General features: G+C 38.5%; 2 protein-coding genes across 6 annotated transcripts; one reads left to right on the top strand and one right to left on the bottom strand.

Moving 5' to 3' along the window:
- Positions 1-191: 191 nt before the first annotated feature.
- On the bottom strand, positions 192-3,953 carry cnbpa (CCHC-type zinc finger, nucleic acid binding protein a). 2 transcript variants are annotated; one of them, XM_085394865.1, is made up of 5 exons: positions 3,815-3,953; positions 1,830-1,944; positions 1,632-1,697; positions 1,332-1,530; positions 192-1,177 (listed from the first exon to the last, which is right to left on the bottom strand). In XM_085394865.1, exons 2-5 carry the CDS (start codon positions 1,939-1,941, stop codon positions 1,060-1,062), a joined length of 495 nt encoding a protein of 164 aa, XP_085250991.1. In that variant the 5' UTR covers positions 1,942-1,944; positions 3,815-3,953; the 3' UTR covers positions 192-1,059. The 2 variants fall into 2 exon arrangements, with proteins under 2 accessions (XP_085250991.1, XP_085250990.1); XM_085394864.1 differs by having other exon boundaries at positions 1,824-1,944; positions 3,815-3,952.
- A 1,508-nt stretch (positions 3,954-5,461) lies between these two features.
- raf1a (Raf-1 proto-oncogene, serine/threonine kinase a) lies at positions 5,462-17,985 on the top strand. Of its 4 annotated transcripts, XM_085394860.1 has the most exons (18): positions 5,462-5,523; positions 5,633-5,734; positions 8,563-8,789; positions 8,965-9,077; positions 9,184-9,286; positions 9,380-9,537; positions 9,927-10,016; positions 11,721-11,865; positions 12,615-12,639; positions 14,001-14,116; positions 14,269-14,386; positions 14,531-14,615; positions 14,773-14,949; positions 15,032-15,078; positions 15,204-15,322; positions 15,641-15,772; positions 16,539-16,673; positions 16,769-17,985. In XM_085394860.1, the coding sequence occupies exons 3-18, from the start codon at positions 8,589-8,591 to the stop codon at positions 16,901-16,903; spliced, it is 1,899 nt and encodes a 632-aa protein (XP_085250986.1). In that variant the 5' UTR covers positions 5,462-5,523; positions 5,633-5,734; positions 8,563-8,588; the 3' UTR covers positions 16,904-17,985. The 4 variants fall into 4 exon arrangements, with proteins under 4 accessions (XP_085250986.1, XP_085250987.1, XP_085250984.1 ...); XM_085394861.1 differs by lacking the exons at positions 5,462-5,523; positions 5,633-5,734 and adding an exon at positions 6,461-6,952 and having other exon boundaries at positions 9,187-9,286; XM_085394858.1 differs by lacking the exons at positions 5,462-5,523; positions 5,633-5,734 and adding an exon at positions 6,462-6,952.
- Positions 17,986-24,494: the final 6,509 nt, after the last annotated feature.

Raw genomic sequence — 24,494 nt, 5'->3', positions numbered from 1 at the left:
TATCTAGCAGATAATCCTTTATGTGAACTTCTAGGACACAAGCAGCAGCTCAAAAGTTATCAGCGTCCCACATCTTGCGCAAGATGTTCAGACGAGTTGAGAACAGAAGCATCTGTAAAGATAAAGTGTGGCAAAACGAGCTGTGGAACATGCTGCGTGTATTGCAAAAGAAATCAGACAAGAAGATCCTCCCCGTGCTCCTCCAGCTTTATTGATAGTTTAAAATTACATTTCTATTTTCTAGGACTTCAGTTGCACTTTCCTTCCGACTTAAAAACTGAGTACAAGCAAATGGTATTTATACAGTAGTCTAAGTGATATTGTACAAAAATAACATTTTTGATTTTCTGTGAAAACATTTTTCATTCCCAAATAACTCCTAATTCTGCCGTTCTGACAACTGTTGATGTTAAGTTTTGCCAAGGTAAAAAAAAAATAATTCCAAAGCCATTTTAAAAGGAAAAGTCTGCCTTGGACTACCGTGTTACTTAAATTGTAAACAGATTTCTATAAAAGAGCATGTTCCTTTTAACAACTCCAAAATTTTTATATCTTAGTAATATAACATGTAGTTTGTTATCGCCCACTTAGCTGCTGTAGGGCTGAAATGCATCATGTTATGAACTGTTTCCATGTCATACTCTCTTGGCCAACTCATATCCCACTAAAACAAACCAAAATGACCATACATGGAAGTTTGGTTTCCATTTACTCCCTTCTTCTATCTCATTTTACTGAGATACACTTCCACAAGCTCAGAGGTCCTATAGATTCCCATATGTTTAGTCCCGTTTATTCATCATCTCTGGTCACCAGTGGCTTGGAAAGGGGGGTTCTTTAACAAAGCATTATACATAACACCGCTACCAAACTAAAACATTTTTTGTATTGAATGCAGAAAGATATTTTTTTCACCCCTTTCTTTGTATTACATGTCGAGAGGCTCACTGGCCTGGGACTAGCCTCTGTTAGCCAACCTTTGGCCAGTGAAGAGGATTCAGAGAAAATAATACAACCAACCATCAATCTGAAAAAAGGAGGGGCAACAGAGGGCACTGATTATGCGGTGGCTTCAATGGTGCACTCTTTTGCCAGGTGGCCTGCCTTTCCGCAGTTGTAGCAGTTAGTCTCGCTTGCTTTACTGCAGTGTACAGCAACGTGACCAATCTCACCACACCTGAAAAAGAAAGAATGTGGCGAGTGTGATAAAAGCAGACTGTAAAATTAACACAGAAGTATACCTAAAGATTAGAATTGGAGGGCTTCAAAATAGTAGAAATTTGGTCAAACTGTAGCACCAGGCTTGCTTCTCCAAACAGAACCATATTTACCTGTAACATTTCACCTTATCGCACAGCTTCTGGATGTGGCCAAACCCACCGCAGGAGTAGCACTTCTGCTCATTGGCGTGATCGCAGTCACGGGCCATGTGACCAGCTTTCCCGCAAGTGTAGCAGAGCTGCTCTCTCTCCTTTTTGGGCTCCTTGCAGTCCCGGGAAATGTGACCACTCCTGTGGCAGTTGTAGCACGCTGATCAGGGGGGAAAAAAACGATTAAAAAAAAAAAAAAAAAACATTTCTGGGAAAGATTGGTACCAAGTAAAACTGAAGAAAAACAATTGGAATTCACACCATCCTCAGTTTGGTCACAGTCCCTGGCCATGTGTCCTTGGTCTCCACACCGATAACAGAACAGCTCTGTAATGACACAGATAGATAAGCAAAGCAGAAAACTACAAGAATCAACCTTTTCCTTTCATTTTCACCCATGCCTTCTATAACTAAATCCAGTTTATATTGGGTGTGGCAAGAATAGTATAGTACCCTTGCCTCGTCCTCGTCCCCTGCCACGGCCACGCGAACCACTGGCATTAGGGCAGTGCTTGACCCAATGTCCAGAGCGGCCACATCCAAAGCACTCACTGTTGCTGCTCATCTCCATTACCTTCAAGAAAAAACAAAACAGAAATTAGTTAACACATCGTTTCATGTACTCAATGATCCTTATGAACACTGACTTTCAGTTGTTTTTCAGTTGTTCGCTTTAGCTTTTGTGTCAATTTCAACAAAGACCCCCTTTCCCCCCCTTGGAGAATGTGGCTATCATCTTTGGCACTCTCCAAACTTCCAGTTTTGATGTGACCATAAAGTCCAACTTAAGTCTAACCTCTGAGAGGTACATGTATGGACATTGTAGATGAAAGAAATGCCTTTTACTGGTGCTAAATTTGGATACCAGTTTGTGTTACATTCTATAGATGACAGTTTAAGTTTAGAATGAAGTTTAAATGTGAAATCTGCACATTAATCTAAGTCCATCTCTATGTGCAGACCACTATTTCACATTTATATTATCAAAAAAATCTTGCAATTTAATTGATGAAACAATTTAAGGCTAAACAAAAAAAATTCTGCCATAAATACCTAACATCAAAAAGTACATGAATATAACAAAAATAATAATGATTTTCAAGGGTGGACAAAGTAGGCTAACTCTTATTGTCTCATGTTTGAAATTGCTTATGCCAGTGTCAAACAACTTTACCACACAACTGAAACACAGTTACTACAGGAGTCATTCTAGTATAATGACTACGGGGTGGGGTCTAATCTAAAATCAAACAATAGTTTTTGCTTTTTTCTTCTTCCAAGCTCTAGTCTATCATAACTGACCACCAGACTACACTGAACTACTAAGCTAACTTACAAGGCTTCCTCAGCGAGATCATGCTGTAATTGCCCTAGGTCAAACTTCTGTTTGCTGATAGTGCTGAAGATATTCAAATCAGGAAGAATGTGAGTTAATTAGTAATCAATTCTCGCGTATTACCCACCCAAAAGAAGACCTGGGGACACAAAATGACTCAGATTTTATTGACTTTGCATACAGTGAAACGTGTTTCCTTTTTGCTTTACTGTCCATCCAAGTGTCCGTCCCACTTCAACTTTCGTCACTAAACGCCTTCTAAAATTTCGTATAACGTTTATCTACGGGCCACATGGGGACACCCAAAGCGCCTCGATTTGATGGAGAAAGCCGTGATGAAGTAATCCTCGTTAAAACAATCAATTTAATGCCACCCACTGCTGACTGCTACGTAAATAACCACGAAAGCATGCTTACTTAGAAAGCTAGCTTCAGAGGCCAGCATGTCGCATCGTTGATTTGTTGATTTAACGCCTTCAAAGATACCAGCAAACTCGAGGTACAAACAATAGCACGATATCCCGAGTCGTTTAAAAAAAATAACTGTATGTCTGTTAAATGTACATATCTGACTACATGTTTCAGAAATATTTTGCGTTTCCAAAACAGAAATCAAATACCAAAGGTTGAAGCTACGCTAACACGGGCCTAGTCACGTTGATTTTTCTGCGTACTCGCGAGACACCAATGCTGCTGGCTAGTACATGCTAGCACACCACCACACGACCACGATCAAGAAGCACGGTTCAGTCGACGATCAGTCCTCTTTCCCCATATAGAAAAGTGTCTCACCCACCGTTACAGCTATACATTTTCACAATACATTGTTTTCGCGGGCATTTGAGTAAATTTACCATAAGTATAAAATTTCCCGCGCAGGGAGCAAACACCAAAGTCGTTGTGACGAGCTAGCATTAGCGGGCCTGACCAAGATCCCGACGCTCCGTTAATGAGTCTAAACTAAACCAGTGCGTATTTAAAAAATAAAGAAAATTCGTTTAAACGCTCAAGTAACGGTTAACATCAATCTTAACATGCCTTAGTTTCAAAGTTAAAAGATATACAACGTAAATTGATGAAAGTATTTTAATGTCGTTTTATCGCTTACCTTGATGGCTACCTAGCTATGTCAGTGTTTACGCCTCCTTCTTTGCGCTACATGCGGTGCGAGCAGGAGTTCCTGAATTGTCATTCAACGTATCCATTAAAAGCTCGCACAGTCATTGGTCGACTACTCTGCGAGCGGCCAATCAGACATGAGAGGCTCTGGACACCGCCTCTGCGAATCAGCCAATCGTGGCTTTAGAACGGTCCCTTTTCCCTTAATCGACTGACCTTATTTTTCCCCCCTCTTCATGTTCAACATTTAAAAGCATCTTATTAAAACAAACGCTAGAGAATGTTATAGTCTTCGCTTTACCTGCACTACACTCCTCACACAAGAGGACAACACAGCGCTTTTATTAACTATTAATAATACGTTCTTCAAAAATTAACCACATGTGAGAGTCACAGCATGGATACAGTAGGCTTGCCCATACAAAATACTCACAGTTCTTCACATTTAATCTGGAAACTGAAAAGGTTTCTACGTGACAGTTTTTATTTATCATCTTTCTTCATTTTACTGAGGTTAATTTGCCTATAGGACTGAGCAAGTTAAAAACTGGTTGGTCTGCATGTCCCCATAGGCCACATCTAAGTAAAAAATCATAACAAGTACAGCCTTTGATCTCACAATATTTAATAAAAATGTTGGCTGTACATGTATGCCCCTATCATAGAGACTTGAGCAGTTTGATTTAAGACAACTTAAATTAGCTGAGAAAGATTTCAGAAGCAGCTTTGTTTACAAAATTAATACAATAAGCAATTTAGACATTTATCTTGTTAATCCAGTCAGTTGAAAATGTTTAAATGTGTTTGGCATAAATTGGCAAAGACTGGAGTATCGTTGTCATAATCTCTGACAGAGCAATCAAGCAACACTGGATTTATCTGAAATTATTTTGCGTTATTAGGTCAATTAAGAGAATAGCCAGGTGAATAATAAATATGTTAAAAATGTTACATTACACTAATGTTTTTCCTCTTATTAAGCATATCTGAATTTACTGTTTATAGGCAAACTGCCGTGTTTGTGAGTGCCCAAAGTTAAGAAATGAACATTAACATGTATTTCTGAAAACTTGTAAGGATCTGGGATATGAATGTTATTGTCAATAAACCTGTAACACTGATTATGATAAAGAGTACAAGGGTATGTGTTTCAAGCTGGTGATTTCTCATTTGCACAACCCCAGCTCTTTAAAAACTCCTACTGTGAGCATCACATTTTGAATACAGGATAACTGATAGAGAGACAATCTGTGGGAGCTGCAAGCATCTCAGCTAACTGGTCTGAGTGCTGTGCCAAATCAATAAGTGGGAAATGCATTCATTTCAGTCTTAAGGTGGCTTTGGTTGTTTTCCTTCAGGGTGGCAATTTCTCTCCTTTCTAGACTTAATTTTGCAGCTCAAAATGTTTACTGGCGATCTGGCAAAATATAACCACCTGTAAAGCATATTTCTGCACATATTAAGAGAATTTTAATATATCTCACTGACTGATAAACTGTGCTCCTATTGTATGTGGAGTGGGGTACCTTAAAATGATCCACAATGACAAAGCCCTGCCCTCATCTTCACAGAAACAGTATTCGGTGTTTCTGTTACTTGTTTGGTTGAATATCTGTCATTTTCAGAAAAGAAGACCTAGTTGGAAAGTTACATATGAGAACTGAAAGTAGAGTTTCCTGTTGAACTGGATTATGGATGGTAGGTTTTTGATTTTGTTGTTTGACTAAAATAATCTGCTAGTGCTATATGAAAACAACACGAGGATGCTTAATCAACCACTGATTGGAACGTGGTGTTTTATTTTCAGATGGTGTCAACTACAGCTTGCTCAAAAGACCTTATGAACCATCTGTGATTAGGACACCTCAGGGGACCCAGACCTGGAAGCAACAGAGATGGTGAACACATGGTGAGTGTGATAATGTATTAGTTTGGGTAGGATGAAGTGGCGGTGTTCGATGATTTAAAAAAAAACAAACAGCTGGGATGTTTGAAAAGCATATAAAAATCTAATAGAAATAAAACAATGACGCATTTCTGTGCTGCACATTATAAGTGAGATTTGTTTTTTGTATTGATTACATTTTTTAATAGCTGCAGCCTGCATGGCATACCACAAGACTTCATTGTCCTTTTTGCCACATAAGTATAAGAATTTTAGCATTAAGAGGTGAAAAGGCTATAAAATTATGTCCAGGTCTACAAAATTGCACTGCTCTAAAGTCTCCAGATGATGGTGCCCTTGGAGAGGATTACTCCTTCACACCAAACCGGTAGTGGGCCTTTTCGCTTGCTTTTCAAAAGATACTTTTGCGACTACTTTAAAATAATAATAATAATAATAATTTCAATGCATGTTAAATTTTCATGCGCAGTACCATTTGAGGAAAAGAAAAAACATGTTTTTGCAAGTATGAGCTCTCAGCACGATAGTATGAGGGTGGCGTAAGCTGCACAATATGGCTACAAAGTATCTTATATGTAATGTTATTGCGAACCCAGTAAATTCAGATGTAATCATACTCACTCTTTTATGAGCACAAAAAACCACAATACCAGTAAAGTGGGAGGGCTTAGTTTGTGCTATAGTTGCGCAGTGTGAATGATGCTTGCAACTCTTGATATGACTGCAAGGTCCTGTTTCAATCAGTGGCGTCAGCCGGACGCACGACACCAACTTAAACTGCTTCACCTTCTTCTCCCGAACAACGTAAACATTGAGCTGCAAAGCGAAGCACTGCGGACCTACTTTTTGTGGGGGGAGGTTTTAATTTGAAAGTGCTTCGCTGGATTTGAAGAATATCCCTCGTCGTGTCACTTTGAGGGTCCGACGGACAGACGGATTTTTTCGCTTTTACCACGAATTGGAGATTTAAAAAAAAGAAGAGGAAGAAAAAAAGTTTTCTTCTCTTATTTTGGGTGGTTCGAAAAGGAGACCCGCCTATGACCTTACCCTCTTACATTAATGCAACATTTACCGGATACAGGGTTATTTGATACAGTGTCTGGATCTTTACCGACTTGGAATTATTCCTCTTTTCTTTGAATGCGTTGCAAATATGATGATGTCACCGAGGCCACTTTTTCCTGAAGTTATGGCGGAGCACAACTTTTTTAACTTCTCTTGGTGAGCATATACAGGCTACTGGCCCCTAGCATTGCTACTCTTTGACTCATGTTTGAAGTGCTAACTCTTTAGTTAAAACCGCTTCACCACGACTCGCATTACCAAAGAAATGAATCGTTTGAGCAAGAGAAAATTGAATGGAGGGCGAACGGAGCCGTGCAGTGAAGTTTGACGATATAGTCCGCGTTTGACGGCCTTCAGGCAATTCCATAGTTATAACTGGATCAACCAGGCCTTATAAAACACGTAACTTCTAATAGTTGCTGTAGCAGAACAAAGCACTCACGCACTTCGGTTATAGCCGTACCTTCTTGTCTTTTTCAGCAGCACGTTTTTATTTATTTGGACAAAGTTCAAAACTCAAAAGTAAAGTGATCCCCTCAACCTAACACCTACAAATAATGCTAACCTGCTGAGATTGCTCTCACCTACATTTGCGACTTTGGATACTTGTCACAGGATCTTATGTGGATGCACCACTGATGTGGGCTTGTGTTGCTTAGACTGACTTGCTATGAAGAACAGATCAAAGCTGATGGGAGTAAAATCTTAATTATTCTAGATTTGGCAAACATGCTTTCTCTTGAGGCTCTTTCCTGGATGGGTGACAGCACTTGTTTTGGACACAGTTCCAGCAGCATGGTGGGGAAGGTGGCCCAGCCACAGTTCTGCAAGTTCCTGCTTTTCTGTACTTCTGAAAAAAACAAAAACAAACCTGTGTATCTGCTATGACAGCTAACCAGTGCTAACAGGGCTTTGTTTAAGTGACACCACAGAAAATTAGGGCATACCTACTAAATGTGATGACCTGTGTAAAGCGCTATAGTTTATATTGAAAACAGCACAAGGGGAGTGGGGGGGCAGTAACCTATTTGTTTGTGGTGGGTACATACACCTTGAGTTGTAAGGAGTCCCAGTTGACATGAAAACTACCCTTTTTTATTTGTTTCAATTCATCCTGTGTTGAAATAATTGTGAACCTTGTCTGTGAGTAACTGTGACTGACCCCTGTTAGAGATTTTGTTGGTTTTAATATAGTATAGTTAGTCTACATTTCTTTTACAAGATGGCAAGACTACTAAATCATACATTTAAACCAAAATGTGGTTTTCTGTAACTCAAATAACCACTAATTTGATGCTAACCGAAAGATTCCTTTTACGTTTCCTGTCACACTTTAAGGCATCCTGCTTAGATACCCTTCATATCAGCATTGGGCCCAATCTTGCTATAATCTAAGAAGTCTGCACTCTTTGAGGTTATATTTAGTGATTGCAGCAAAAAAGTTGTCATTGCATTAACCAGTTATGTCTTTGTTGTGGTACCTTTGCATTCTGTGTCACCATTTCATTCAGTTGTAGATGGCATGCATACAAGTCAACTGTGCTTGTCTCTATTAAAAAAAAAAAAAAAACTAAACAAAAAAAAAACAACCTTAAACTGCATGGCTGAATGTTTGATTTTCAGTACAAGCAGGTTAATACTCAGTTCTGTCAGAAAGATAAATGGTCAGGTGCAGCTGATGTCTTTCATGTTCTTTAATTTGCAGGCTTTTCTACTGTCTTCTTAATCTTTTATTTATTCATCTTGTTTATTTTTTTACATTTCAGACTATTGTAAGCACTTGGCTTTACTAATGGCGCACCCTCAGGGAGTGTGGAAGAGCCTGAGCAACGGTTTTGGAATGAAGGACTCTCCGTTTGAGGGCCCCTGCCTTTCTCCGACCATAGTCCAGGGCTATCCCTGCCAGCGTCGCTCCTCAGATGACAGCAAGATGCCCGACTCAAAGGCTAGCAGCACTATCCGTGTCTACCTCCCGAACCAGCAACGCACTGTGGTGAGTTGATTTCTATTAACGGTGACATACCTGGTGCTTCAGAAAATTTCACCATCATAACTGCAAATAGCAACAGTTCAAAAGTATTGTACTGGTATAAAACTACTCATGGCAATATGGAACATCACAAAAAAATAACTGATTTCTCTTTTGGGGGTATTTTTTGTCATCTCAGGTAAACGTGCGACCAGGTATGACTCTTTACCACTGCCTGATTAAAGCACTGAGAGTGCGGGGCCTGCAGCCTCAGTGCTGCGCTGTCTTCAGGCTGAATTCAGGACAGGGGAGGTGAGCTCAGGACTGCTGTCGATTTTCAAAGCACGGGTAATGAGAATCAGAGCTAAGTGTAGCTGCTTTTTTAGATATCTCATTCCCTTTGTTTTCCCTCCCTCAGTAGAAAATCACGGATGGATTGGAATACCGATTCCACTTCACTAATTGGGGAAGAGCTGCAGGTGGAGGTTTTAGATCACGTCCCCTTGACAACGCATAATTTTGTGAGTACCCAAAAGCACTCAAAAGTATCCTCAGCTCTCAAGAGAGTGTCACTGTTAAAGAAACAAATGAATATTTATCCCTGTCTGTTTCAGGTTCGCAAAACATATCTGAAACTAGCGTTCTGCGATATTTGCCAGAAGTTCCTTCTGAATGGTTTCCGTTGCCAAACATGTGGCTACAAATTCCATGAGCATTGTAGCACCAAAGTGCCCACAATGTGTGTGGACTGGATCAATATCAGGCAACTCTTGTAAGTATATGAAAGCGTGTAAACAACTTGTCCGTATTTTTGTATGTTACATCAAAATAATAGCTTTTGGAATTGTAACTATATATATATATATATATATATATATATATATGAGGTAGGATTTAACATGCAGACAGGATAATAAACAAAAAAAGGTTTTATTGATGCTACAGTTTTTACATGTAGGCCTAAGCTCATATACACAGTTTTGCATGTTTGTGCTCAGTTACTTGCATTTTGCATGCAGGCTGTGGGTAATCTTTTTGAGATCTTTATCAATGACACTGAATAGATGAGCTATTTCCCCTTACAACCACTGTCCTGTGTAGCCGTCAGCTTTTACTTGATTAAACACTGGTGTGTTTGCACGAACACTTTGTTTCTGTCAGATTGTGTCAAACGCCCGGCGAGTGCAATGCCCCGTCTGTGCCACCGCCTTCGTCCCGGCGTATGAGAGAGTCTTTAACGCGGCTTCCAAGGTGAGTCTCGGTATAATTTGCACTCTTAGCGTTATTTTCAAATAAAACTCAAATTGTTAATGTATCTACCCTTTTCTGAAAAAGCCTAAAACAACTTCATTTTTAAAAGGCTTCTCTGAAATGTTTTAATATATTTTACACCCTTAAAAACAATGACACGACAATGACAGAACGAAACATTAAAAAACAAAACAGCAGTCGAAACCCTGTGTTGATTTTGGCTGATACCTGCATGTTACCACCTGCAGATCACTTGGATAGTTTCAGTCTATTAGCAGCATGTGTATCATGTCACTAGCATGCATTTGTATCAAAGTGCGTGCATGTGTGTGTGAGAGAGAGATAAACAAAATGGGGTTTCAATTATGTAAACAGCTTCATGGAACTAGCAGAAGAAAGCAGTAACCACAGGGAACTTTTAAGTTCATAAGGTGTAAAGGCTCTGATCATGAATACATATGTGCTGTTTGAAGGGGTTTTTTTTGTTTTGTTTTTTGTTTGCTTTTGTCCAGCGTTTGTTTTGGGGGGTTTTCCCTATCAGGCATTGTTTGATGTTGTAGGGAGAGCTAATAGTGCAGGCTGCTACTTGCAACTAGATGAGAAATATAGAAAGAAAGTACTTCAATAATTATTAAGATGTTAATATTGTATGCATGCGTGTTTGGGAGAGTGATGCTGTTGGATGGCTATACTGTTATTTCTACCAGAACCGTAATCTTAATTACATTAAATCTTGTTTTTGAATGACGTCCTTGGCTTTATGAGGGCTTAACCAGTCCAAGGGCTGAAGGAGCCCGGTGTGAAAAGAATCTGTTGTTTCAGTAGCTCTTAAAATGGCTAAAAAGTGCTCTGAGCTGCCAAATTAGCACTTACAAAGTATCAAGTTGTTCCATGTAGAGCACTCCCCAGTGCTCTTTTGAAACATAGTGGGATATTGCCAAAAAGGGGATTGTGCTCAAAGAGTGCTCTCCATGTTTGTGGGTGTGATATAATATGATCTCTGTTTATATACGTCATTGAGCTGGGGTCCTGCTGTCCCAATTTTAACCAGCAGCTACAATACATTACAACTGGTTCGGTAACAGTGGGGTGTACCAAGAGGCTTGAATAAATTAAAAAAAGGAAGCTTTCATTCATGCAAAATTGTGATCATAAATTTGTGGATATTTGAACTTGGGTTCAAATGATTTGTTTTTCCTGTAAGTGAACATCTTAAATGAGTTATGTTTTTTAGATGTTAGTGAGCTTTGTTCTCTTCAGCTGAGCCAACGCTGATCTTGGCAAATATCAAGGACAAAATACCTCTGAATTTCAAGTTTGCCAAAAATGGCATGAGAAGATGGCTACAATGCAATTGGCTAACAACTACTTCCCTGTAATGTTTTTTTTTCTTTCTTTCTTTTTAATTTCCCTTTGTTTTGTTGTTGTGGTTACAGTATGGTATATTGTATATGACTTTGTTTGTTGGGCATCTGTTGTTGGCAAAAAATGTGAGTTGGGAAAGGGAATGGAAGAAAAATGACAGAAATGAAACCAGAAAGGCTCTAGACTAACTATAACCACACCCAAGCTTGGCCCAAATTTTAAAGAAGTTACAGAATTCAGTTTGTGTTTCTTTTAAATGTCAGTGGTTTGTGCCATCTGAAGCACTGACATTTAAAACCACCTGATTCTTAATATTTAAAATCTTGTTCTCCCTCACAGCTCAGCCTACCGTTATTCCACCCCTCATGCCTTCAACTACGCACCACCCACTGGTGGCGGTCTCTCCCAGAGGCAGCGCTCCACTTCTACACCAAATGTCCACATGGTTAGCACTACTCTGCCTGTAGACAGCAGCGTGATCGAGGTAACTACACACCAAATGGGCCCCTTGGGTGCTCCTGTAGGTTCAGGCTGTCACTCCTAAAATATCTTGTGCTTGCAAGTGTTCTTGGCCTCCATTCCAATGATCTTTGAGTTGCTTTTCTTTTTCCTACTTATCTACCTGAGTGTTAGCTAAGCCACTCAGAAGGGCTTGGTCTGTTTTTCAGCCCGATAGCATCCTGTTTTAACAAATTTTATTATCTGTGACAATTGACTTCCCCCTGGTTCGTTCTAGCTTCTGCTTTATTGCAGCTGCTGTTCTTGCATAATCGGCTCAATCATTTTGAATGCTTTGTAGATCTTTTCCCCAGTTTCTGTCCAGGTAAAACCTGGAAATCCATTTTGTCTTTGTTCTTTCCTCACTTTCCTTTGCTCTGTCCCTTTGCCTCCTGTCTCTTCACTGGCCTGTTGTATTGTACCCTTCTGGGGAGTAGCTAGACTGCCTGAATACCTCCCCCAGCTCCTGGTGCCATAGATTCTGGCTGAAGAGGAAAGTAGGTATTGTGCACTTCTCCCAGTCTTTTGTTGAGGCCTCACCTGAGAGTCCAGAAAAGGTTAGAAAGCAGAGTGTCTGTGTGCAGTCTCAATGGCATGCCTTGCAAGCAGGCTATCTTCATTCACATCTCTTAGATGTACTGTCAAACCATGAGTGACAGCACAGCACAAGGCCTGGTGTTTGCACAAGCTAACAAAACTTTGCTTGTGGTTTTCTTTTTTTCTTTGTCTCTTTAGGATGCAATGCGTGATCATGACTCGGGTAAGTCTGCATTTCATTAGCTTCATGTCATGTACTTTTGTGTCTTCTTCCTCACTTCAGTTTCCTATTTTGTTGTGCAAAACAAAAAGTTCACAAATTATTTTGACTAACTGAATATCTCGCGATCTCCTGCTCCCTCTAGTGTTTTGTTGATATGCTCACTGAGCATTAACTACCATCATGCGTGAAAAGAGTAGGGATGGGAATTGATAAGATTTTCACAATTACGATTCCATTTTTGATTCTGTTTAACAATTCGATTCTTTATATCGATTCTCCTATCGATTCTTATTTTTTTTAAAAAGGAGAACACACAGGTCGATTAACTTAGAACTTTGTTTTATGTCTTCTCTTTGAACAAGATAGAAATTTAGGAGTAGCATGGCCTTACAAACCCAACAGTGAGATATTAAGAGATCCACAGCCTTTGATGGGGTGTCACGGGTCCACAGGGGAAAAAAAATGTGAATGTAAAATATTAATAAAATAAATATTCTTCTGTAGCAATAACAAAGTATAACATAAATTATTCTGTAACAATTACACAAGAATATCCAGTAATGTCCCTGCCTACAATTAAACACATTCACTTACTGAAAATCGGGGCATCTGCTGTGGCAAATGGGTGCAAGGCTTTGACCACAAACTTAGTCACTGCTCGGTGACATTCGTCTATCCTGGCCTGAAAGGAGACGCTACCGGTAGACTGCAGCGAGAACTGCCAGCATCTGAGCCAGCCAGACTCTGTCACTCTCATCGTGGTCATCTAAATGCACAGTAAAGGCAGGTTTTGTAATAAGGCCGATCGCGCTAACATAATATGCACTGTTAGTTGATTATTTACCTGCCATGTTAACGGGAGAGGACGTGCAAACATTACCGCCGCTGCTGGGTTGAGATTCACGAGTCTGGAGCGGAATTAAAAACACGAGATTCATTTAAAGTTATCGTGTGTTTTGTGAGCAAATGCTTTTGCATATTCGTAGTGTTTCCTCCCTTTAATGAAATATCTACTTTGCAAGTATTGCAAGTTGCCCTGTTGTCATCCGTATAACCAAACTTTTGAGCGTTTGTGCCGCTTAGGTGCCATGTTTCCTGTCAGGTAAATGACGCTACGCAACGTGGTGACGTCATTCGAGGCGACTGGAATCGATAAGGGAATCGTTTGCAAAAATGGCAAACGATTCCAATTAATTGAAACAGTGGGAACCGGTTCTCAACAAGAACTGGTTTTCGATTCCCATCCCTATAAAAGAGTGAACTTGATGAGATGCCTATATAACACATAACCTGGATCCATATCATTCACTAAGTCTTCTATGCTTAATTCCTATATACTCTTTTGCTTTGTATTCCTGAAGCGGGGAGTTCACCCAACCAGAGTCCTACAGGCTGGACCCAATCCCAATCCAAAACCCCTGCACCTGCCCAGCGAGAGAGGGCCCCATCCCTCAACACTCAGGACAAAATTAAAATAGTAAGCTTTGTTTTTTTTTTGTCTTGTATATTTAATGATATCAGACAGTTTGGTGCACTCTTGATTTCCCCTTCAGAATGAAACCTTATGATTAAGGTGTATTTCTGCTTTGTATGACATCAGTTGCATCTTTTTGATTCCTGTTTACTCAGAGGCCTCGGGATAAGCGTGACTCCAGTTACTACTGGGAGATTGAGGCCAGCGAGGTTTATCTGCACTCCCGCATTGGTTCCGGCTCCTTCGGAACTGTATTCAAAGGAAAATGGCATGGTAGGAATGAGCTGCAGATGCTACGCACCATCACGTGTATCACTTCCCAGAGTTTCCTGACAGAAAAAATAAACAATAAGCAGAGTGAATGCAGAATTGCTGGTCATACGAGTTTTGTGGATTTCATTATTATTTTTGCTGTAGGTGATGTAGCAGTAAAGATTTTAAAGGTGACAGACCCTACACCAGAGCAGTTCCAGGCATTCAGAAATGAAGTGGCAGTCCTCAGGTGAGAGTGCATAAAAATGTTTTTCTTACCAGCATTAAGATTTTCAGGTGTTTTTAATATTTTATATTTTTGACTTCTTATTGAGTCATCTACATTTCAAATGTTTTTCTGATCTTTGATATGGTGATTTCCTCTTCTTTTCTGCATCTGGTCACAGGAAAACACGACATGTCAACATCCTGTTGTTCATGGGTTATATGACTAAGGACAACCTGGCCATTGTGACACAGTGGTGTGAGGGTAGCAGCCTCTACAAGCACATACATGTCCTGGAGACAAATTTCAAGATGATCCAGCTCATAGATATTGCCAGGCAGACTGCTCAGGGCATGGAGTAAGTTGTACAGAATCTCACTTCTTTCTTAAAATCAAATCAACAATAACTGGGATATAATTATTTTTTTCTTCATTTTCAGCTATCTTCATGCAAAGAACATCATTCACCGAGACATGAAATCAAACAGTATCCTTTCTATTGGTTTTTCAGTGTCTGTTAATGGGGAAAAAAACCCCCAAAAAAACAAAAACGTATCCACCTGGTGTACAGGATGTGTTTTTCCTCAGTGTAATTCCTTGACTGTTGTGCAGACATTTTCTTGCATGAAGGGCTAACAGTAAAAATTGGCGACTTTGGTCTTGCTACGGTGAAAGCAAGGTGGAGTGGCTCACATCAGGTCGAGCAGCCTTCTGGATCCATTCTTTGGATGGTTAGTAACACCATATGGTGCTGATCCAAAGTTACATTTTTTAATTATCATCTAATGATGCAATTATCATCTTCTTTTTAAAAAAATTATCATAGATTATATAAAGCATTGGAACAAGCTGGGACTGTCAGTCATTGAGGAATAAGATTATTTTAACTATGTTAAAGTTTGAAAGTTCATCCCTAAGAACTTAATTCCGCTGTAGCCACAAGTGGGCTATATTAAGGGACTTGATGAGTTGTGATTAGATAGTAGCATTAAACCAACTATTCATCTATTTAAAAAAACCTGACTTGGTTTCTTTTTCTATGTTTACAGGCTCCTGAGGTTATCCGGATGGAGGATAATAATCCTTACAGCTTCCAGTCTGATGTCTATTCCTATGGAATTGTTCTCTTTGAGCTCATGACGGGAGAGCTCCCATACTCCCAGATAGGAAATAGAGATCAGGTAAAGATGTTTAAATGTATTACACTAATGGTTTAAGAGTATATCACTGCATCTTTGATGACATTAAAGAACTTAAGTCTCTTTTGTCATGCAAATAAAAGTCACTTGGCTAGAACATTGATTTTGTTAGACATAGTGTTAACTTAAGGGTTCCAGTGCTGTATGCCTGCAATCAGACACATGTCTAAGCTGTAGCTCTCTGCAAACCTAGGCTAGAAGGTGGTGGAAAGACACTGTGTCACTGTCTGAAGGGGGTTGTGGAGCTGGCCCAAGGCCCACTGTGGAACAGAGGCGAGCGCCATGGAGCCACTGGCCTAATTTTAGACCCCGTAACACAACCCTGTATGTGTGTGAGAAAAGGGGAGCATGGGTGTGCATATGTGCATGTTTAGGTGTTTTTGTCCTCTCGTAGACCATGAGTCCTGCCCTGGGTCATATGTGGCGTCTTACTGAATTTACTTCACTGTGTTTGTATTCAGATTCAATTAAAACCTTTGCACAGTGCACCCGTAAATCTTGTGATCCACTATTCTTTTCTGTTCTCCTTGATACTGTAGCATGACTTTGAACTGTGCTGATCTGGCAGGCACATAGAGTACGTGTCATCCTTTATCTCTGCAGCATCGCGCACTCATGCCATATCTTTATCTGCAAGATGGACTGATCAAGCACTGATCAGTCGTCCACTACAGATGTACTGGCTTTAAAATACTTTAAAATGTGATTGCTGTTCTACTCGGTCTGCTATTTCTGACTTTCCCGTTAGATTATCTTCATGGTGGGAAGAGGCTATCTATCTCCAGACCTCAGCAAGCTCTATAAAAACTGCCCCAAAGCCATGAAAAGGTTGGTGGCTGACTGCACCAAGAAGTCCAAGGATGAGAGGCCACTCTTTCCACAGGTGAGCTACTCTCATGGCAGTTGTAGATCATCAAGCTCAATTGTTAGCGTTTTGTTTAACCCTGTTTAAATCTCTCTCTTTTTTAAAAAATTTAGATCTTGTCCTCCATTGAGCTTCTCCAGCATGCCCTCCCTAAGATAAACCGCAGTGCCTCAGAACCGTCCCTGCACAGAGCCACTCACACTGAGGATATTAATGCCTGTACTCTGACCAGAGTGCCTGTTTTTTAGAGGCTCAGACAGCACTACCCTTCCTCCTCGGCTTCCGCTCACCCACCTCCTCTGCCTCATCGACTTATATGAATTAGCTCAAACATTCAGTATTCCCAAATTCTCCATAAAGATGCTAATGTAGCTCGACAGATACATATCCAGTCATACAAGACATAAATTACATACATACATGCTAATCAGTAAATTGTGTAAGAAAAAGAGGAGAGAGGGAAGTGCATCTGCAACTACGGAAGGGATTGATTAGTGTTGGATTGCATTTGGATGTACACATGAAGAGGATGGCATAAGATACGTCAAGGTGATGTCTTGGTTATCACCATATATATTTTAAATGTATGCCAGGGCTTCATGCTGGCATTGGATTTGGTATAACTTGTAAATAAATGCACGCACACCTACCTAAGACAACCATGAATGGACATTGAAGAAAGCTCAAGACAGATGTTTCTCTCAGTTTGGGCTCTGTGATGTGAAGCCTGTTCTCCTACCAGAATGTTCTGTTCTCTGATGAAAAGGACTTTTTAAGCTTACCTGCCTTAAGAGGAAATGAAGCCTGGATTAAGATCCTGCACAACTTCACCTCCTCCTGTTATCACAAAGCAGTTGGATGTAGTCCATTTAGTTGCACAGTAGTAGTTGATTTATGTTTTTATTTTTTTGCGTTGTCTTAAATGATAATGGAGTAGACGTGGGGGGATTTTTGTCTTTGTGTTGTTGTTGACTTCTTTTAATTGTCTTTATTTTTTGGGGTCCTTTTGGATGAATTATAGTCTGTCAGACAGCTGGCATATGTGATGTTGGATACATGCACATTCTTCAAAGCAAAAACAATGGATATGTTTCAGCAGTCTGCACAAAGGTGTCATACCTCTGAGTAAACCGATACCCACACGTCTTTATCACTTCTTACATTGTTAGGTTATGATGAGCTGGACATTAGGCAGTTGTCTTAAATATTTAAAATTCTTTGGAAACTAATTTGTATTTGGTTACCATGTCACTTTCAGGCAGTTAAATGTTTTATTGTGAACTTGGTGAGAAAGTTGTTTATTTGATATTTTAATAAAAATTAAGTTAAATTCCTTTGCCAAAATAGACTATATGGATCGTCTTTGTAACTCATATGGACATGTAGGTAGTTCTGTGAGATTTTGGACCGTAACATATTTTATTAATTGTTTTTTGCCTCCACGGTGGGTTTTTCAATCACTCATATGTGATAGAAGTATAGACTTTCAGCTTTAATACAGAAATTTGTATTAGCTGTTGAAGAATTAGTAATTTTTATATACAATCCTCTACTTAAGTGAATGGACAGTTGACTGTTTCACCTGTTACTTCAATATTCCTTGACAAGTTAAGCTGATAGAAGATTATTTCAACTTGTATTTATATACTGTTCATTAGAGCACAAAATATGCCAGTGAAAGAGGCCATCATTAAACTGAAAAACCAAAATAAATCACAAAACATTTGTAGGAATCTGGTACAATCTTTACAAGAAGAAATGCACAGGCCAGTTCAGAAATTTCAAAAGGCCTGAAAAACCACAGACAACAAAGTGATTGCAGAATTTTATATTTTATAAAGAAAGACCACAATATGTAACCAAGTGAAAAATACTCTTGAGGCAGATGTGTCATTGTCAAAGTCAATTAAGAGATGGCTTCATGAATGTAAATAGAAACTGTTGAAAACAGTTTAAACTAGTTGCTCTGAAGAACTGGAAAGAGAGTTTAAACTTTGCCAGAAAACCTCTAAGAGCCTCCACAGCTCTGGAAAAAAAATCTTTGGCTAGATGAAACTACCAGATTCATTTGTACCAGAATTTTAGGAAAAGAAGTGTGGACGAGAAAAATATCTACCACATTATCTGTCAAACATGGTGGAAGCAGTCTTCAAGGATGGGCATATAAGGCTGCCGATGAAACTGGTTCATCAGTGTTTATTGATGATGTGTACAGGGTTACACACCCTGCTCAGATTCAGCCAAATGCTGCAATGCAAAGCTAATTGGGGGGAACTTTGCACTGAAAATGGATAAAGACCAAAGCAAACTGTAAAAGAAACTTGAGTGTTTCAAGCCTGAGAAATGTTATGTTCTTCAAGGGGCCAGAGCATGGTTTTCAGTTACTGAAGACAAAACAAAAGGCAGAGACACAAACAAGCAGCAACAGAAACCAGCTGGAGTGATGCTTATGGGTTCTAGACTTCAGGCATTCATTGAGTGAATTTTCATGAAGGTTTTAAAAAAATTCTATGTATATTTGAAATTATATTAGTTTGTCCAGTTACTTTTAAGTCTCTGAAAATGGGGGATGGGGAGGAAATGTACAAAAAATTGAAGCCATCCTTCAGCAGTAAATTTGATTTTTGCTAAATCTTTTGAATTCAAGCTGAAAGTCTGTGCTTCAATCACTTCCCAATAGTTTGATTTAAAATTCACTATGGGAGTGTACAGAGACAAAGTTACAAAAAAAAAAAGACTCGACCAAAACTGCATATTGATTAAAAATACTTTTAATTCCAGCAATGAAAGCAGGTGATGTAGACATTATTATTATTGCCTTAGTTCTTGTTCACTAGCACAGCAAAATCCCACACATGTGTAAGGGTTTGTGGCATGTTTGCTGTAGCAGTGGCAACGTGCTGCAACCTCACAGGGGATACAGTCCAGACACGCCACCAAGGGATTCCACCATTGGCTGATGACACTGTGCACTGTATAGCCACTGGCAGACTCAGTGGAACAACAATCATTCAGCAAGGGAGGGACATGTGGTGGAAAGAGAGAGGACAGTTATTTTGTTTTAGTGTAAACATCCAATGTGCAGTTCCTGCTGGGCAGGACCACTTAATTGGTTTAGTCCCAAGAGCAAATTTATAGTAAATATAGGGGGAAAATGACCATGCTCTAAATGTGGAAAGTTTTGTTTGTATGTGGCCCTTTGCATTGAAGACAGCAGGAAATAAGAGGGAAGCTCTTCGAGTTCTTCTTTTGTTTTCCTTTAAATGATGCCCAGCACGGGGGAAATACAGAATGACGTGATCAAAGGTAGAGCAACACAACAAGAGCAAACTCTTAGGTCAACCACTAGTCATCTATTTTTACAACTGCTATATGTGTTTATCTGTTCTATTTCTGCAACCTGACAAGCCACACAAGCTGGTTAAAATGAAGTCAACAGGTCCTAACTGCCCTACTTTCTTGGATTACAATAGCACCATCTACTGGTTTTTCCTAGGTGTTGATAGTTGTCAGTAGAGGAAGATGTAATGTCATCAGAAGGTATGTACTTTATCACAAAACATCCCTACTGGACAAATATAAATTGCGATATCACGATACACATTAATATTTTTCTGATGTAGCAGGGTGAGATGAGTCTGCAGTAGTTTCCTTTAAAACTACTACTTTAGACGGTTTAGGTATGTGGGTCCAAGGACCGAAATGTATCTTCTTCTCTTTTTTTCTTGGTCACAAATTTTTTTTTAGGTTAAATTTATTTATTTATTTATTTATATTGGTAGAAATGTCCTCACTCATAGACATCTGAATTAACCGGATAATCTTTTTGGTGAGGGCTCACATGCTAAAAAGGTTTAAAAGAATGTTATTCATTGCCAGTGCACAAAAGAGTATTAAGAAAAAAAAAATTGTTTATTTGTGAATAAAATTGGAATTTTGTGCTAAAATTCAAAATCCTATTTTAAGAAAAAAGTTGAAATGTGGAGATTAAATCTGTTGTTTCAAGTCAAACATCTACCACAGATTATACATTCTATAAAATGCCTTGTGTGCACGAGTTAGTGAAATTGTACTTCAGAATCCGTATTGGTAACAGGGAAATATAGGTTTAAACAGACAGAAACGAGAAATACTTTGAGGTAAAATACAGTTAGAATACAAGCATTTGAACTTGTAACGTAATGTAGTGTAATGAACTGCCACTGTAGGTATAAAGAGAGCAACATAATAGCTGGTCTACAAATGTTTTTCCAAAACCTTTTAAGAAAGAATATGAAACCTATTGAATCATCTAAAGCAGAACACCAGAAGCCATCACTGCCCTTTAGACAGAGCTAATGTAAGAAAAAACAAAACAAAACAAAGCCTATTAATAATGCTTTGTGATGAAAAATGTCCATTAAAAAATTCACGAGGAATCAATCATATGTGGATAAGCCATGGATCACAAAGGGAATAGAGAGTGCATGTATAAAGGACGATGCACTATAATAGGATGTTTTTAAAAGTAGACCTAAGTAAAATACATTAAAATAAATAAATATTTAGTGACTCAGTGAAAGGGAATAATTACAAGATATTTTAGCAGTAACTTAAGAAACATGGACAGTTCTTGACACAAGTTGTGAAAAAGCAAACTATCCTAATTACACTGTAAAAATAATATAGCTAAAACTAAAGATCTTAATAGTTAACCTGTTCTTTTTTGTAATTGTTGGCTATAACTTAGCTAATGAGATTGTGGAGTAGAGGAGAAAAGATGTGAACTTATGCGAACTTAGGAAACATTAATTTAAAGAAAAGCAATAGTATGGACAAATATGAAAAGGGGTGTATATCTATTCGAGGGGTAAACATGTGGAATAACTGTGACAAGACTGTGTAGTTCAATATCTACATTTTTAAAAAATGTTTAAAAGTCAGATGGTAACTAATATCATTGTTTATGAAACATTTTATTTTTAAGTTTTACACCATCTGATAATTATTCTGAAATTATTATTTTCTTTGATCTTTGTTTTGGGAGATCTAGTTCAATAAAAAATGTTGCCATCTGAAATATGCTTTAAGTAAAAGGGGAAGCTGTAATAACCCTAAACTCCAGTCTACACCTTACAGCCTCCCACAAAGACAGGCGGGGCACAACAAGATGTATTCTTCTCCGCCATTAGACTAATGCAGTTTCACAAACGACCTGAAAACATGTCGTACCAATCTTTGATTTATCTGACGTTGTCTGCCAGACAGCTACTTGCCTTCCTCTTTCAAGGGTTTTACCTTCAATAAATAATAAGTAACAATAAATAGAAAGCAATTAATTTCCTTTTTTAGCTGGATAGTTGATCGATGTATTCTTGTGATGCCAGTCTGTGAAAAATTGAAGGTACACTATGCAGCTCAAGTGGCTGGTTATGCAATCTTACAAACTAAGATACTATATATAGTATTTTTGTACCTCAACTCCACCAGCAGATGGCAACAATAAAGCTCAATATTTCTGTTCCTTTATTCTTCAGTTGATTTACAGAAACATAACCAGTCACGTTTGAAACAAGCGCATTCTAGATCCAGCTCTTCACATAAGATGAAATATAACTTTTCATGGTCTTATATTATTGTAAACTGAATAAATTTAGATTTTTATTTGATAATAATAAATTTGGTTTCATTACACATTTAATATATTTTTATTAGGTTTAAAATTTTAAGTAGGACACAAGTAGGATGTCACGTTCAGCATTTGTGGTGGTAATGTGTTAGTAGTTTTTAATTAATTAATCAATCCGAAAACAGTCAGCTTGATTGACAGGTCTGATTTAATTAAATTTATCCCCTTTATTCACATTTTTGGGAAAAAACAAAAAACATCTATATAACATGTTAGAATTGGGTGCAATTAATGACTTTCAGAGATGCTGCTGTTTATTGCAGGTCACTTTTACATGTTCCTTCATTAGTGGTGATCCACTGTGATCTTCACCAGATGGTCAGTGCAGCGTGCCCCTACAGGCCACAAAGTGTTCATGTTGAGCAGCAGCTTGGCAGACAGCTGGCAGGAGTCTGGACAGAAGCTGGAGCTTCAAGAACCCACATTCATTCCTCTTGAGTTCTTCAGAAGCTTCAACCGGCCAGGTCGGTCTGCTTGTAGTGAGGAGAAAGGACCATCTGTAAGTCTGACAAATGCTGCCTGTGGAACATATTTTATCTGTGGGAGACAGCTAATATTTGTTCAAACAGATAAAATTAATCTGCTGTGTGAATATTGATATCTTCTAAAGTAAACAACAGACTTGATTGTCATCTAACTCCAGTAGAATTCATAGCAAAGCTATGCATCTATTATAATGCAGGATGGCTTCTGCAGCCATGTCAATTATTCATGGATCATCTGTCGGCAGAAAAAATTATCAGTGCTGACTGCTGTTCTGTGCAGCCACTCATATCAGGAAGAGAATGAACACACCACAGCACAAATTAAGTGAAAAGAATGAAATATTATGTTCATGAAGACTTGATATAAACCTATTTAAGTATAGTTAAATGTTTAAATGTGTTCAATCAGACAGCAGATGCTCTGTTATTTCAATCTTTCAATAAGAAAACAGGACTAGAATGAGAATACAATCTAGTCCTTACTACTCATTACTTAATGCATAAGAAAGCTTAATAAGATACAAATAGTGGAATACTAATACAACTGAGCTGTAAATACAAGCGATGCATTTTTGTCCAAATTTTCTCACATACACCTCAAAGGTATGAACAGAGTTACAAATAAAAATTCTCCTGCAACCACTTTTTATGCAGAGTATTTTGTAATTATTGTAATAGTCATTTTATATCACCAGAAGACACAACAATGCAAGGTGCAAAAAGTACATATATGTCTATAACTGTAATATTGATGATAACAGGTGATGCTAGAGTATATAGGTAAAATATAACACTAGCTTTACAATCAGATAATCGAAAGTAAAATGTCCTCATAGTTACACTTGAAATACATTCACTGTGGGGAAAAAAACCTTTTGAGATTTCAGCAATTTTGTGATGATGCAAAAACTGAAAATGTACATTTTCATGTTTTCCATTCTTTATTTATATCGTTTTTTGTATATCTTGTTATGGCAGGCCTCAGAACACCAGGCACCTTTTCTGTTTATTTTGCAACATGTTGAATGATACAGGTTGAAAATTACTTCTTTTTTTTTCAGAAAATAAACTTCCTCTAGTTGCAGATGGGCTTTGTCTTCACTGAAAATGCAGAAAAAGCCTTTTTCTTTCATTCCAGAGGCACTCCTTAGAGATTGGGATTTACTGAAAAACAGGAAAATCATAACCTTTTAGGTGCAGAGTCAATCAGCATGTGTGTGGTTGTGTGTGAATTCATGCAAGAGTATATTTGCTCTCTGAATAACTGAAAACCAGAGCCCTGATGTGAGCATTGATGACAGAATCTATGTATTCCTATTTCATCTTTGGAGGTCATTGTGGTTTTCCTCACTGTCATGCTCTTTTTTTTTTTAGTGGTTTTGGTGCTTTATAGCTCTGTGTAGATAGGTAGAAGTGTTTCTATGGAGAAACTGAAGTGTTGGCTTCAATCCTGGAACTTGAGTGCACTGAAAATATAAAGGTTTTTGAATCTTAAGTGTCTACCTTAGACTTTCTTGGTGCAGTGTCTGAAAAAATCTGCTATGCTTTGTTTTTTTTGTTTTTTTAAACACTTTACATTTGAGGATGAGCTTTAGAGCAGGTGTTTGTGAAAATAATAATTATGATTGTAAAGTGTATCACAGCTATGGAGACAAAATGATAAATGAAAGCTTCATATGTGTTCAT

Source organism: Rhamphochromis longiceps, linkage group LG20 (assembly GCF_057381845.1).
Source record: "Rhamphochromis longiceps isolate RC_006_pf linkage group LG20, R_longiceps_female_GT1.1, whole genome shotgun sequence".
Lineage (NCBI taxonomy): Eukaryota > Metazoa > Chordata > Actinopteri > Cichliformes > Cichlidae > Rhamphochromis > Rhamphochromis longiceps.
This window is presented reverse-complemented; position numbering and strand designations above follow the sequence as displayed.